General features: G+C 32.8%; 1 protein-coding gene across 1 annotated transcript in view; it reads left to right on the top strand.

The window, feature by feature from the left end:
- LOC143240667 (activating molecule in BECN1-regulated autophagy protein 1-like) overlaps nucleotides 1-17,382 on the top strand; it is a 69,393-nt gene that overhangs the window by 8,355 nt on the left and 43,656 nt on the right. The window contains exons 2-5 of the mRNA XM_076483469.1: nucleotides 1,847-2,036; nucleotides 2,610-2,668; nucleotides 8,595-8,793; nucleotides 11,772-11,944. Of these exons, the coding sequence (XP_076339584.1) occupies nucleotides 1,884-2,036; nucleotides 2,610-2,668; nucleotides 8,595-8,793; nucleotides 11,772-11,944 (584 nt within the window). The 5' untranslated portion in view covers nucleotides 1,847-1,883. The remainder of the gene's footprint in view (nucleotides 1-1,846; nucleotides 2,037-2,609; nucleotides 2,669-8,594; nucleotides 8,794-11,771; nucleotides 11,945-17,382) is intronic.

Raw genomic sequence — 17,382 nt, forward strand, 5'->3', positions numbered from 1 at the left:
GAATTAAGCATTTATAATTTTGTGTATAAACTTTATAGAGAATAGAAAAATAAAATGTGCTGTATTTTTATTACTTTGCAAATATAGTTCTAAAGGTTGGTCTAACAATTATATATATTTAACAATTGAAACTTGATATTTTGGTGGATTTCCATAATTACACAATTGAGGGAAGCAAAACATTTTGTGCATTTCACAAATGATTTTGCTTCTGTGGACAAAACTATGGTAGTAATAAATGAAATATTTGTATATTTGTTAACATTAGTGTTTTCTTTATTTTCTCCAATTCTCTGATAGTTCTGTTTCTCTCTCATTTTTATCTAAGACACTAAAGCCTTTACATTAAGATAAGATTTTTATTGTATTGGGACTGACTAAAGTCATTTTGGTAATTAGTGGATATTTATAAGGCGTATTTTTATGATTGGCTACATATTTGTTTTTAATATTATGAATTTTTATCAAATGGTTTAATCTACTATAGTTAACAGTTTTGAGTCTAAAGTATATTGTAAAGGTTTCTGTTATGGTCATATTTTGACACACAATTATCATGCAATATTAAAACCTCTTTCTGGTAAGAAACAATGCAGCTATTTAAAACAATCACATACAGTATTGCAGTATTAGGCATAATATGTACATTTTGGAAGTTAGTTTGAATTAACCAAGAATTATTAGTTCTTCCTTTTCCATAAATTTATGACTACATCAACCGTGTTTGTTTGTTACTAGTATTTTGAAGTTATCAATCAATACTTCTATTTATGTTGTACAATATCCCAAAGTTTCTGTTTTAATGGGAACTTACACACACTTGTTTAAAATTCTCATTATCACATCTGTGCAAAAATATGCCAAGAGTCTTCAAAATGTTAAGCCTTTATTTGATCAGTCCATAGCACTGTTTTATTTGTTCTTTCAGTTTTTATAATTTTTTTTACAAAATTTAAATGTCTATCGTGTACAATATTGGACATATTTATCTATAATCTTTGCCACATGAATCACCTTCTTGCGACTGCCTTGGAAGTGAATATTTTTATTGGAGGTTCTAACTCCATGCTTACCTTGCCTTATTACTTAAGAGTAATTCTGAGGGTTGTTTGGACCAACTCCTGTCTAGATGTTTCTCTTGGATGCATACTCCTTTCATTGGAGTTATAAACCATGAATTTCAGTAAAATTATTCAAACCTAAGTTCTACATTTTTTTCTTAGTTTTTGACATACCATAAACAAAGAAAAAAAATGTAGAATTGACACTTAAATGAGTTACTGAAAGCGTTGATGACTTAAAACATGCTAAAAATAAGTATATGTCATTCTTAAAGAAGTATCAATGGATCAAATCCATTTAATGTGCATTTAATGGTTCTCAGTTGTTGACATGCAGATAGATCATTAAAATTATGACATATATGTAATTGTTGTAATGTAATTATAGAGCATTATGTGGACATAATACATACGCTACAGGGAATACATTATTCAGGTTTTAGTTACCTCTTTCTTTCTTTTTGAACCTGACGATGACCGAAGAAGGTCGAAACGTTATTCGCTCTTCTACGTAAAATATTTTCTCAATCCAAACGAGCCATTTTTACATATATATTTCTTTACAAGTGGGTTTTCTCGACATCACTGATTATTCAGGTTTTGATAAGAATGGCTGTAGGAAAAATTAGTTAAATGATGGTCTTGGCACTATAACTTTAAAAACAGGTTCTGTTTGATTTTGTCTTAGTTTGGTGACTGTTATGCTGTACTTGTTTGATATGATATGTCATATTGATTTGTTGTTTTTCTAAAACTATTTTGTTTTTTTCCTAAATTTTTTATAGTCACATACATAAAGTTAGTATAAGTAATTTAGCGAAGATGGGATCTAGAGCCACTTCTAAATGCAACCATAGCGCAGTTTCAGTTTTGTTCCATCGAGAACTTGGCAGATCCAAATGCGATGTGTCAGTACATCATGTACTACAAGTAGTAGCAGAAGATAAAGCTGCAACATCAGAACAAGAAGAAATGGTAGGATTTTGAGAGACCTTGTTTTATTTTTTAATTTAAAGCTGATGTATACAATATCAAGAAAAAGTGGTAGTTTAGAGACAAATTGTTACATATATATAACTGAAACTTTTGTTTGAAACTATGATAAACCAAAAGGAACATTAATTATTTTATAACAAAATAACTTTCTTGTTACCATTTTACTTATTCACAACATTGTGTGATATTATTTATTTTAATAATTATACTGTACAATTTTTTAAAAATATATTTATCTTGTAGAAGCTAATGGATTATGATTGTGATTAATAGTAATTGCTTGTTAATATCTAGAAAGCTGCAAGACACTGAAAGATTTATTTATAAATCAGCATGGAAGTTAAACTTTAGAACTTTCACATGGGGTCACTATGACCTCATACAAGTTAATCCTGTATACTAAACAAACTGTGCCAGTAACTAAAACTAATTCAATGTAGCAATCTGACTAATTTAGCATTTTATAGAAATGACAAAAATTAAGAAATGATTAATATGAGATATTTTTACTGTATGGTAGTTTGGGAAAATTATTTATATTTTTTGTTTTAGCATTGCAAATTACCAAGTTCTGTACGATCTACATTTCTCACAGCCTTTAGCCCAGATGGGTAAGATATTTTATTTTATGTTAGGAGATGATACCATGTGGAAATTGCTCTATAGATCAGGAACTTATAATTACAATTTGGCCAAAGCTTTAAATCATAAACATTTTATGTGGTTATATTAAACAATGTTTGGCACATTTAGATGCTTTTAAAGTATGTAGCATTAAACAAAAAATATCAAATTCTAATTTCCAGAAAAAAAGTTCTGAGTTACTGACATAATTTATGTTTTTGGAGGTTAGTCTGTCAGCCTACTTCTGTTTCTAACTTTGTTTATTATTTACTGAAAAAGTGTTTTGAGGTTGTTTATATTTGTACTCATTCAAGGACACAGAAACACATACATACATATGTCAAAGCTTAAAAAAAGTCTGCTATGTAGAGGGAAGATATATTTATCAGATTCTCCAACTAACGTTTTAACAGATTAGTATTGGGAAATTTTATTTATTTTAAAGTTACAATTGTAATTGTCAAATATTGTTAGCTTTGATGTATATATTTTATATGTACAAGTAGCTGTATGAAATATCTGAACTCTAATATGAAGTTTAAATTTATTTTTAATCTTGGAGATATAAAATGTCATTTTTGTAAATGTTCCAGGTGTAATTTAATGTTGGTTATCACTGTTATTAGTATTTGTCAGCTATTATTTTCTTTTCAATTGTTCAAATTTTGGCTAAGTTTTATAAAATTATCATGAATTATCACAAAAAATTGTTTATTTGGAAAGTAGGACTGTATTTATTGGTACTTCTACAATTTCTTATGAGGGAGGACAAATACTACTGATAGAGTGAGCTGAATATATGATTTTGAATATAGAAACTGATTGCACCTAGAATTACTTTATCTTGTTTTTGCATGTTATACTAAAGATTATTGCAAGCTACCAGCTTTGTGAAAACTTCTACCTAATTTCACATGCAACCACAATGTACCACTATATGATGATGTCATCATGGAACAGGGCCCTTCACCAGTAGAAGTGCAACACATCTTTGTTTTGGCTTCAGAACAATGTTATTTTGTGCAACACATCTCCATGTACAGTGAATTCCTCTATATTTACATTTGTGAATCTTTATTGTTTTCTTCAGCATTGTCATGCACTGACATATTTTGAGTTCACTGAGATTTGTGATTTTTTTGAGTTTCATTATACTCAGTATGAATTTACAATTTAATGTGAACTCATTTTTTTGCTGATATGAATAAAGGACTTGCATTGAAAACTACTTCCAAATAAGTGGACCCTCACCTGTTTATGGATTCTTCTTTTGTTGGATGGGTAGCATTTTTGAATGACTATCTGAATTCAAGCTTTTGATTTCTGAAGAAGAATTTGCTACATGTCATTGTCATTGAATTGCTTGCTGTCTGTTGGCTATGCTTTCCTTTCCTTCCCCTCTTTGAGGATCATTTGGACAATTCCAATGTCATGTCACAAATTAACTGACAAGGAGACACCCATTCCAGGACCTTCTACTTTCAGGTGTTGGACCTCTTTTCTTGAACCCACTTCTTTCAGGTGGGATTAATAGCCTGTCATGTTCTTCTACTACCCTTTTAGGATGGATTTGCCAGATCATCCATCTGGTATACTCTTCTTTCAGGGTGGCTCACCAATAACAGCCCTCTTGTGTCACCTTTCACCAGGTTTGACACCTTCAGTGTTCTCTAGCTTCTCATTTTCATTGTTCTTGGATAAAATTCTTCAGGCTGCAATGTGGAATTCCACCCATAGTCATACTTCAGTTTACCTTTAGTCTTTGAACAGGTGAATGTTAAGTATTGCAATTTCAAATAGTCTGAAACTGAGATAAATGCTAATTCAAATTTAGAAGTTAAATAAATGTCACTATTTATACAATTTATGATACTTGTCAACAAGACTGATACTCCCAGTTTCTTTATTAATACAAATATATTTTAATATACAAACAGTAATACAATTTACAGTATGGTTATTAAAAATAATGATCTGTATATAAGAGCTTTACAAACAATATAAAGTCTGATGTCTCATCAAGGGTTTATGATGAGTGAGTTAATTTCAAGTTGATGTGTGTACATTTTATTTAATAGGGAACTAGCTAACTGTGTTTTTTGCTGATTGCATGTTGAGATTTTATTGCTGAAGTTCGATAATATCTTCATAAAAATGCTAATGTCTGATATGAATCTACTGAAGTTAAATGGTTTGTAATGTTCAATATTTATAAACGTTTCTGGTCAAACATCTGAAGTTCTAAATTAATAAATGTTAATCACAGTTATAACTTCTGAATTTATTGTATGTCAACTATATCAGACCAATAATATCTACTGTCTTTTGGTGTGTCATGTTCGTTACATTTATAGGTGTGAGGAGAGTTTCTAGAAATTTCAGTCAGCACGATAGTGTAGACGATACATGAGTGCTTACGTGCATACATTTACTGTTGATTTGTACACTTAAGAATCTACTACAACTTTAGTGATTAGGTGGGAATTTCACAATACAGATTAAATAGTACAAGTTCTGTACATTTCTAAATATAAACTTTAAATGTCAATATTAAAATAGATATACAAAATATAGTAAATCTTTCATGATGTATATATTTGGTTTACTCATCTCTAATTTAGTATAGGATCCTACTGTGTGACTAGTGTTACCTCCCAGGGTATACACACTCAAAATGTGCTTTGAGCCAGAATAATAGAAAGTGCTCTTACCATCAGTCCTGGCTGTACAAGTGCTCACTATAAGATGGGTTGTTCTGCAAGATTGCTTGAACTTTCCTCATGATACTTCTCTTTCTCTCTCTCTCTCACACACACACACATGTATAAATATATTGTTTTTCTTGTCTGATTCAGACCATGCACATTCCATAGGCAATATGAAACAAACCAGCACTCAGTGCATTATCTCAGTAAAAGACCTCTTTGGATTGGAGGGCCATGGGTATTTGTGCACATTTTCTTGGTTCTTCCCTATGTGAATACATCCTTGTTGAGTAGGGCATGGTAAACTTTTGGCATTCACTAATTTCCAGTTGCTTAGATGGTGAATCCGTGAAGAATTGTCACTTATTGGGACCTGACCTGCTGAGGCTAGAGCAAGAGTCCTTCAGTGGTGAGAAGTGCATTTGGGGGGACACCAAAATGTGTGGTTCACTCCATTACACAGCTATGGTAAATCATATTCTTCAAGTGCTCTGATGATATTACTTGCTATACTAATCCTTTCTATATTTTATAAAAAAATATCTCCTACAGCCAGTGCCTATTCAGTAGAGTTGAATTGAACACTATTACTGAAAAACACCTCCTCTTGAAGTTGGCATGCAGTTGGTAAAGAATGACATTTGAATGGAAGTGTATATAATATGGTGTCCTCTTTCTGTAGTAGCTTGCAGAGGCCTTGTAGAGTCTTATGGTTGAGTTGGGGTAAACTCACCATATACACCTGTGATATATCACTTAGACACAAGCATGGGGCCTATAATGACTGATAGTCCATGAGAGGTTTATATAGGTATTGATACAGACATGATTCCTGCAGCTGGTGAAGGACCATAAGAGACTGAAGGTAGAGGAGGTGAACACAAGTGCCCTTCTTTTACAACTGGTTTTGACCCATCAAGTCTGATGGTAGAGAAGGGGGAATGTATACAATGTACAGTCTAAATGAGTCCTAACCTTAAAACATCTATTGCCTGGCCAACCACTTTTGTGTGAATACTTGAACAGTCAGGCATCTATTCCACCTGTCCTTCTGTCATGGTTATGGCTTTAATAACTATTCCTTTCTTCTACGTGGATGAAGAATATATACTGGATGAGACAAGATGCAATCTCCCACAAGTGGGCTGCTATGGAGTCCTCCTGCCATCAGATGTCGCACCAACTGGACTTACTTTGAAAGCTTCCTGAAGTGAGCTCATCTAGGTAATCTTTGCACAAGTCCCTTCATTATCTCAAAGTGTGATTCTAGCTATTTTATGTTAAGGAACTTAATGTTTCTTATCTAAAAATGTATTTCTGATAGAAATTCATCTTCTTGCACATTTCCATCCATCCTTCCTGCTTTTATGGTATACAGTTCTTCATTACTTCATCAAAGAATGAGGATTCATATACATGAATCTAGAGGAAGTTGTGTGTAGAGCTGTGTTACACTCTTATGGATGGAGGGTTTTGCTACATGATGACATCATCATGTAGTGGTGAAATTTTACTTGGTTTCATGTGAAATTAAGTGTGGGAGTCTTCATAGGGCAAATGGCTGGTAAATCTCTTTGGCAGAATGTGAAGACTAAAAAGAAATTAACTATTTTGTGAGTAGGTATCTATTGGAAATACATTTTTAGGTAAGAGAAATCTTAGCTTACTGTGGAATGGAGTTTATTAAAACTACATTTGGACATTGTTTGACATTTTGTAGGTAGAGTGATGCCACTTAAAATTGGTCACTTTGGGAAGGTTATCTAATGGTCCTTTTCAATGAAAAATATTCATATTCTCTGATCACATATATGTTCAGATTGAAGGTTTATAATTTACAAGATGGATATATCTTTTGTTCTTAATGGTATTGAAAAAAAAAAGGAATATGAATTAACTTGGGACATCTGGACATTCAGAAATAGATTTGCAACAATTCATACTCAACCATGGTAAGCAAAGTACAGCATCTTGCAACATGTGAGAATCCATGAATATAAAGGCCAATGTCAAAAGCCTTCTGTGTTTTCTAAGCAACACTATGCAACATAATTTAGAAGGATATCCATCTAGAAATGTCTTACATGTTGCTTTCATGATATACTTGTTCAACTGTCGCATACCTCAAGCATGTGGAGAATGAAATGGATATTTATGTTATTTCTGTTGAAGATATATTAGTGAAGTTGTTAGGTGCAGCATCTGTGTTTTTCTGTGTAATCACTGTTGAAATGGAGTGGTAAAACATTTGTTCCCATATTCTAGGTGGAGTATAGATAGAATGTAGGGAGGAAAGGTGTGCTTGAATATAAAAGCCTTAGAACTATTTCCAATAGAAACTACACTGTAAGTCTATTATCATGATGCATGTATATTGGAGAGAACATGTTCAAATGTGTTGACATGGACTTTAACAGCACAGTAAGGCTCCAAAATAGTTTTAATATAATCAATCTCTGTGGTAGACTTCATCCAAAATGATGATAAAAACATTTTGCCTTCTGCCTTAATGTGCATTTTTCACTTTTTAATGTAGAATTATGTAGAATAGACACTTTTAATAAGATATCATTATGTGAGAACTCAGCCAGATAGATCCAAAATTGGACAGAGATAGACATAATCTAATGAAAGTTGAGAAAGTATGTATACAACAAAGTTTTTTGTGATTCTTTTTGCATTTTAGAAAGACATTTGGTGATAAAGGTCAAAATAATTTTCTGACACATAAGAAAACATTCTACACTTGCTATTTACCATTTTGCCAACTTATTTTTAGGAAACTGACCAATTTTACATATTTCCTTGCAACAAACTCAGTCTTTAAATGATTAGTTGGTAATTTGCCTTAGTTGAAATAACTGGGTTTTATGTCAAGTAGTCTGTAATTTTCATCATTGGGACATGTTAAGTAGCAAAAGTCCAGTGTTTGCTGATTTTTCTAACAGTAAATAATGTAAATATTTAGTGCCCCAGAATTTTTTTGAATGCAATGGAGAACACACAGACCTCCTCCTGACTTTTAGCCTGTATGCTTTAGGCTCAAAAATAAACCAAAATTAGTTTAATTTTCTCATTTTTATATCTTGTGTTAATGTATTTCATCAAAACTGTGATTTAATCATAAATATTCTTTAGTAATGATTTTCAAAATATTCAAAGTCTATTTTTGATTATTATATATATATTTTGTACAATATGCTCACAGTATCCAAAATTGCAGGACTAAAGTGGCTTCTACTCATGGAGACCATAAAATATACTTGTGTGATGTCAAAACAGGGAGACTCTTGCACGTTTTGGAAGGTCATCCTCGCACTCCATGGTGTTTGGCATTTCATCCTTCCTCTAATGAAATATTGGCTTCTGGCTGTCTTGGTGGTGAAGTTCGAGTATGGGACCTTCATGTAAGTAGGCTATTTCCTAAAATCGAAATGGTTTTATTTACATCTGTTGCTGTTGATCCTCCCTTTTTCATCTGTTAAAATAATGGAACTTTTTGATATGTACTATGAGTCACATGTATATTTGTACTTACTCATTAATACTTGCTTTTGATCAGAGAAAGCTACATACTTAATACAAGTATTAAGTATACAAATCTACATACAAGATTTAAAATGAATTTGGTAATGAATAAAGCTAAATAGATATTTTTTTCATATTTTTACTTAAAGGTTTTGCAGCTATGCACCAAGTGTACAAGAGCACTGAACATCCAACATGTTCTCCCTTTAATCTCTTGGGGAGCAGATTGATCTTCTGTACTAAAGATCTGTTGTGTTCTCATGGATCTGTGGTCTGTGGTTCTGCCACAACATTGGCCTTGAAGATGTTGGGCCCCATTCACCATCTGGGGCTTCAGCTCTGCACAGGGGCTTTCTGCAGTTCTCCAGTTCAGAATTTGTATGCTAAGTCTCATGAAATTCCTTTACACCTCTGCCATTTGCAACTTTCTTTATTCTATGCATGAAAGCTTCTATCCATCCTTACCACAGTTTCCCACTTGGGGTTGTGTTTTCCTTTTTCAGGGGGTCATGCTTTTTCAGAATATACATTCTTCCATTGTTTGTTTTGACCTTCATATCCAATTGAAAGTGACTGAATTAGGTCTGTCCTTGGATGACTTAGCTGCCTCCACTGATCAACCCATCCCATTATAGCTTGTTACCATTCCCACCTGTGACCTTTTTTTTGAGTCATCTGAGGAAGGAAGATACTCCTGATTGGAAGCACCACCTTCTATTTTCCAAACATGTTTCAAACCATTTTTCCATTCCTATTTATATGGATTGTTCAAAATCAGGTGGTTCTGTTGGTTCTACCATGGTTTTTTGTGGTTCGATGGTTATGGACAGGATCCCCCTCTAAAGTTTCTGTGTTCACTGGTGAATTGCATGCCATTTCTCTTACTCTGGATCATGTAGAAGCTATTCAGTACACCAGTTGTACTGTTTATACTGACTTGCTTAGCTCTCTACTAGCTCTGGAATTGCTTGACATTAATTCTTACTCTGTTCTTGATGATATTCAGAACCGACTAGACCATTTCTATTCAGTTCTTCCAGATACCGGGCCACATCAGTATTCATGGGAATGAGATTGATGACACTGCAGCTAAATCTGTCTGCTGTGGTACTGTCATGGCTGTGCCTGTTCTTACATGGACTATGGTCCTGTATTCAAGGCTTGGCTTCCCTCCAGTTAGCAGTGGACTTGGAGTGAGAAACATGATTACAAGCTTTTTCAGATCAAATCTTCTGTTGCACTTTGGTTATCTTATTTCCATAAGGATCAGAAGGAGGAACTTGTTCTGGCTGGGTTTCATGTTGTTCATAGTTTTTAACTCATTGTTTTCATTTATCTGGGATTGATACTCGAGTCACAATAGCCCATGTTTTACTGTTGTGCAGTTGCCTTAGCTCTAGTAGGTCTTCATCTTATAGAACAAAGTCATTGTCTTCTGTATCTATGACAGTCACACCTGCAATATCCACTTGTGTTCAATAGCTGCAACCATTAGGTCTTCTCTCTTGAAGTACCTCTCCAACAGGTTAGCATGGTAGATCATGGTCTACCCAATAATCTTCACTTTTTGTCTTATAGTTCATTCAGTTAACCACTTCCTGTACTTTAGATGGTCTTTTTCCACAGTAGAGTCAGTTTGTTGTTTGTTGGTAGCAGAACTAAGATCTTCTGTATGACTTTGCAGTGTTGATTTGTGGCCTTGTCATAGTAGTGCTTCTGACAGCCATGAACTGCATACACCCTCTTAATAATTTGTCTTATCATTTGTGTTATAAAGTAATTGAACCAACCTTTGTGGACTTTGGTGAAAAGGATACAGTTATTTAAAGGTCTGGATAAAACTGTGGCAACCAATAGTTGAGGTTATATTGGTGATTTTAAAGTGAAATTATCACAGACTGCATTGCAATAACAGAACAAGAAGAGTAATTCTTGTTGTGATATTATGTTCTAAAGTAACTGAACCATCCTGTGTGAAATTTGACAAAAGAGAGAGAATTATTTAGGGCACTAGATACAACTGTGATAACCAATCATGTAACAAATATATGTATATAAGTTTGACTTGTTATAATATATTATTTTAAAACAAGTGGATTGTGTGCTGTTTGTTTATTGTTGAAATTTATCACCAACCAGTCAAGACATCTCCTGTAAAGAATGTGTCCCATACATATATAAAACCTGATAACAAAATACCATGAGGTTTCTTTAACACAACTAATCTAACTTTAATTAGCCTCCTTCATTCCATAAAACATGTGGAGCAGGCAACAGGTTAAATTTTCTGTAAAATCTGAAAAGTACGTTTGGTGAATAGATAAAGTTCAATATTAATAATAAGACTGTGAATGGGAAATAACAACAGTCATAAATATTGCAAATAAAATAATTAGTAAAAACTAACATAACCAACGAGGTTATACCATATATGGAACTCACATATAACTATTATTTACTGTATATAGTAAGAGCTGAAACTAACAAGAGCCAAATCTAATGGTAGTCAGTATGCCCAAAATAAATTAATTTCCAAAAACAAATTTCAGTGTAGACTTGAAAGTTATTAGAAACTTATAATCCCACAAGTAGTAGCAAGAATATTGTTGAATGTTTCACATGAGATTGAATAATTCATGTTTGTGATAAGTGAGAGTGAGTTGACAAGCTTCATTAAAGAAGTCTTGTAAGGTTGAACAGTTATAAATATTGAAAATATTCAATAATCCTTTTTTGTCAGTAACTTTAACACAACAAATTAAACTTAAAAAAATCACAAAGAATATTCTAGTTATAGGAGAAATATTCTTTGCTTGATTCTCTTTTTTTCGATGTGATCATATGTGTTCATTTCTAGGGAGGAAGTGAGGTTTGGGTGGCAGATCAGAACACAGTAATCACTTCATTAGCATTTCATCCTTTAGATAGAGTCTTAGTTATAGCAACATTCAATAAAATTCACTTTTGGGACTGGAGTCGACCAGTACCTTTTGCCACATGTATAACTTCTTCAGACAGGGAAAAAGTTAGGTAAGTGCTGCCTTCAGTTACATTTGTTTATTTCTTAGAATTGTCAGTGTTTTGGTTTCTAGTTATTAGTTTTGATATTTCTGATCTTTGTATTTAATTGTTACATTGGTTAACACAAAATATTTAAATCTAAAGTGCCAAAAAGAATTAAGATGTACCCAGTTAATCATAAAAACGTTAATTTATGATTTTATCTACAAGTGTTTTATAATACATTCTGTGACTTGCTTTGTACATATGTCTTAAATCTATAAGATAAATAACTTTTAATTATTTACTAACTTGAGATGTATTTAGTTAGATATTGAGCTGCTTAAAAAATGTTTTGAAAATGAACAAAAACAATTGATTTATTAAATATTTATTTAGTTTATTGAAAAATATTAACTTTTCACATATAATTACAGACATTTGGATGATTTGAAGTTGTACATAAATCACTGATGTGAAAACTCCAAAACTAGTGTGTTCTTGGAATTGTTTTGCTAATACTGCCTGAACTCACCAAATTCATACATTACTTGTTTTAAAGTTTTCTGTGTATGTAACAGCCTATTTAAATATTTAATATCTTACTTCACATATTTATTCCTGTAAATAACTAGATTGTTCAGTGTTTTGTTCGTACCATTTCAGAGTTGATTTGTGTCCTATTCAAAAGAAAAAATCTAGTGAAGTTCTTAATTTTTTTCTTTAGTAAGATGCTTGTCATTGGGTCTACCCTGAACTCTTTTTAACCCTTTTCACTCAAGCATGACTCTTTTTGCACTTGTTACAACCTGTTACAGTTAAATTCAAAATTTAATAAAATTTGGTATAATAATATAATTTATACTACCAATTTTTATATTAATTGAGATTTAACTTCTTACTTTCCAACATTTTCAGTCTTTACTTTAGTGTAACAGATGGGCACATGGGCAAGTCTTTGGTGTTCAACTTTACCACCAGTCACAAAAGATTTATATTAAATTCAGGTGCACAGTTGCAAGTGGAGTACACAAGTCACCAACTCAAGGAAGTTTACAGTTAGAATAAAGAATTAACTGAGAAAGTGAGATTCAATTACAATAACACTTTAATACACTATATCAAGATACTTGACTGCATTGAAATTACCAAAAGTTTCTTGGAACAAATTATTATTAAAACTATCAAATTTGCAGTTTAAGTCAGTAATTGTTTTCTTGGGTAAACATTCTATAATATCCATTAAATCACTTAACACCATCAGAAAATTATCTATTAACACATTGATTGAAATATGCTCAGTCATATTTTAATGTTAAACATTATACATTCATTCCTAATTATGTTGTTTGATTCTAAGAAGAGAAAGTAATAAATTACTTACATAGAGTTTAACCAAGAAATATTAGATAATCAAAGCAGGGTTGTAGACATGATCAGCTTGTTTAGGAAGTGCAATAAACCTGTTTGCCCATCTCCGCTATCCCATTTTCTAACCCATACAAAAACTGTTAAATGAACAAATTAAAAAAAAAGCATCTTTTATTATTCATGTATCTGTCAAGCTTTCTTTTAAACTCATTCAATTTTACTGCCTCCACAACATCCGAAAACAACCATTTCCATAGGCCGACTACCCTATTTGAAATAAAATTGTCTTAGCTGAAGATAGCTTCTTCTTTTCCTAAATCTCTGTTTGTGTTCCCTAGTTCTACAATTCTCATTATATAACTTCTCTTATGCTTTCATCAAATGTGCACCATATTTCTTCATATTACTTGTACATGTATCATATGCATACTTTTCAAGATATGCAGATTTTTCCCAGCACTTGAAGAATTTGAATTATATTGAAATGCTCAAAATGCCATAGATGCTTCATTAGGAATATTATTTACCTCTCTGCACTACAAAGAGCAAGTTGCTTGAGTGAAACAGCCATGGAATTTCCTGCATATGCCGCAAGTCTTGAACTAGGTCTACCACTGCTATACATGTTTACATGATCATAAGTACATTCTTTCCTTGGCATTGCTTGTCGTCAGTTGTGATTTTTTCTTGTGCCTATGGTTTTGTACCACTTTGATAAACTGCTTTTCTATAGCTATTATGTTTCTTTTTGCTACTGCATTAAAAATACAATTAAACAAATCATCATGGATACATGATTTACTCTGAAATCTCAAATCTATGTTGCCTTTACATACTTAAATCTCAGATTTACCTCTTAAGGAAACTTTTGTACCTGCATCAGTAGTGTTTGGAAGAGTATTATTATGAAGTTGTTATTATTATGCATCAAGTGGTTGGTTTCCTTCTGCTTTTTTCTTCTCGAGTTCTAGCCCCTTTTTGTTCTGTTTCATTTCCTTCTGTAGAGCCTGACTTACCTTTGGAAGATTTTGATTGTCTTTTTCCAGTCATCCTTTACTTCTGGTTCTTCTCTTCCATTTTTGATGAGGAACAAGTTCCTCTTTCTCCTTTGCTACTTTCAGTACTTAAATGTGTGACCTTTTCTTTCTTTCACCCATGAATCCTGATAAATCTGTGGCTCCTGTACCTCATGAGTTTTCATCTACTGATTTTCTTATTTTGGTGTGCTCCTTTTCTTCTTTCATTGTCTCTTTCTATTAATTTATGCATCTTCATTTTACCATTACTCATTTTTACTATATCTTTAGCCTTCACTTCCTTATGGAGGCATTTGATTATTACATCAATAGTTTTGTAATAAAAGCCCATTCTTATTTGTTTGCCACCTTGGCTTATATTCCTCTAATATCAGTATTTTTGATTTGGTTTCATTGTGTTTTGGATATTTGTAATTGGGATGCTTTCCTTTCAGGTATGTACTTCTTTTCCTTCTATCTCTGTGACCTTCACCTAATGCCTTTTTTTACTGATTAAGTTAGGGATGGGAGTTTCTGACTTCTTGGAATCTTGAACTCTGCTGTTTACCACCAATATTCCATTGTTTTTCTGATATTTTGACTCTTTAGACCATGTGTACCTCGGTCTGTTGCCTGTCCTTGAGAATCACATTAAGCCTATCCCTTTCCTGTTCCTCATTCAAGCTCTTCTGTTCACCATATCTGCTTTCCACTGTTATATATTGTTTCTTCTTTCTCCATATCTTCTCCTCCTGTCTTCTCTCTTTCTCTCCAATATTTCCTGGACATTGTAAACTCTTTGTTGGTAGTGGAAGATGAAGAACTTGTCTCCCACCCAACTACAGCTTTTATTCTTTACTGTTTGTCATTCCCAATAAAACAAAAAACTGGTGCCCTATCATCAACCTGTCATCTCTGAATATCTTTCTCATTGCTCCTTGATTTTGGATTGATAACCTTCTCAGTCTAATGGGCTCTATTTCTTCCAAGTTATTAATGACCAAGGTTTGTGTTTCACAAGCCTTCCTTCACGCTCCCATTCATAAGATATTCTGTCATTTTTTTCTGGTTTCCAACTTTATTTTGATTTTTCACTCAATACATTGTTCTTTTGGGAATTTTTCTCAATTTTCTTGAGTTATGGGCTTTGTACAAACATGTTCTTTCCATTTTTATGTTGTGGAGATCTTGGGGTTGAAGCCTTTTCCTCCTCCTTCTTGCATGAAAGTTCTCACTTTTGAGAACTCTTGGTTTTCTAAAAATCCTGGTCTTCGTTAGTCATGAGCACATGCTCTTTTGAGTGAGTTCTGAGGGATCAATGCTTCCCGCTAGTACAGCATTATGTCTTCGGATTTACAACGCAAAATCAGGGGTTCGATTTCCCTTGGTGGGCTCAGCAGATAGCCCGATGTGGCTTTGCTATAAGAAAACACACACACACACACACAATGAGGGATCAAAGGAACATAATATGAGATATTATACATTTTTAAGTTCTGCCTTCCTTGGCTACACATAACTACCAAAATTGGATTTTCCTTACATCTTTTGTTGTACAGCCGACAATCTAAATTTTTGCTTCACAGGAAAAAAAATATATATATGTATATATGTATTTTTATAAAATTGAACAGAGAGTATTTCCTGCTTTAAAAGGGTATGGTCTCTCCCATAAGGTGAAACCTGGTTTTTTTGGATGTCATACCCCATGGACATTCATATAGATACCTATGTTTTTTCAACAATGGCCTACCTTCCTCCCCATGTCTGGTGTATTTCTTGCTTTGTCAAGAATGAGCTTAAACTTATGTGGTACTGCTGAAGAAGATTACTGTGCATGGAGGTTGTGTGACCTTTTTATTAGTAGTGTGCTACAGCATCTTGGAATTTACATCATAAACTGGCACACTACACAAAAACTTGTGTGTGTGTGGGAGTTTGTTCAAAGTTTATAGTAGTGTATAGGAAATTCTACAGTAGTGTTACACACAAGGTAGTAGCTTTTAGTGGTGCAGAGAGGTAGGTATCAATCTGAAATATATTTTCAGGTAACGAGAATATTAACTTTCTTTTGTTATGTGATGCATCTGAGCTATAGTTTATCCACTTCAAAATTTTTTAACTCCAAAAATGGCTGCTATTGTTTCAGTTGAATCAGAAACACAAACTATGTGTAATTACAAGCAAGAGTATAAAATTCAAAACTTTTGCTTTCTTAATTTGTTGAGATATCAATAAATTTCTCATACTCATAAGATAATTCCTCTTCTCCCTCTGAAACTGATTTTCAAAATGATTGACTTTGACTTACCAAATTTACATAGATTCTCCTGTATATAAAATATATTGTGTTTTGTTCAGTTTTATGAGCAAATGTAGTTCGTCTGTAGGATTAGTTTGGTTTATTTGCTGCAGTGAACACAAGCAAAATTTTAAACCTGTTTGTACTTTATCTAGAGAGCCAGATACATTATTAGTTTTAGGATATTCCATTCTAATGAATTGTATATATTTTGTGTTCTAAAATGCATATTTGAAAGTTGCATAAATTATTTTCTTGGACACCCAAATCTGTGAGACTCAACAAGGCTTAGGGAAAAGTACTTTAGTGGTTACTTGAATGCAAACGTGTTTGAGGACATACAGTTTCTTACTTTTCGTGAACATTTTTATTTATTGTCATATGTTTTTCAACAGAAGTACTTAACTGTAAGGATTATAAACTTTTTTACTGAGCTTGTCAAAACAACAGTTAAATAAAACATCTCACATTCCAAGATAATACTCAGCTTTGCTGCCTGCTTTGCATACCACTACCCTTGTGGCAACGTCTACCTAATTTCACATAATATAAAGTGAATTGTGATACTGCATAATGATCATGCAACAGAGCCCTCTATCAACAGGAGAGTGACACATCCTTGTGCAATAACGTCCATAATGCATTTGTACTCAGGTAAAGTATTCTTTATTCTTCTCTTTGCCGTTGCACTGATCAAACATGTTTAGTTTTCTTATCTGAATTCTATTTGTTGATATTTCCATCATTATTGAAACTTTTTATTTAATTTTTCTTTGGCA

This window comes from Tachypleus tridentatus, chromosome 13, assembly GCF_004210375.1.
Source record: "Tachypleus tridentatus isolate NWPU-2018 chromosome 13, ASM421037v1, whole genome shotgun sequence".
NCBI lineage: Eukaryota > Metazoa > Arthropoda > Merostomata > Xiphosura > Limulidae > Tachypleus > Tachypleus tridentatus.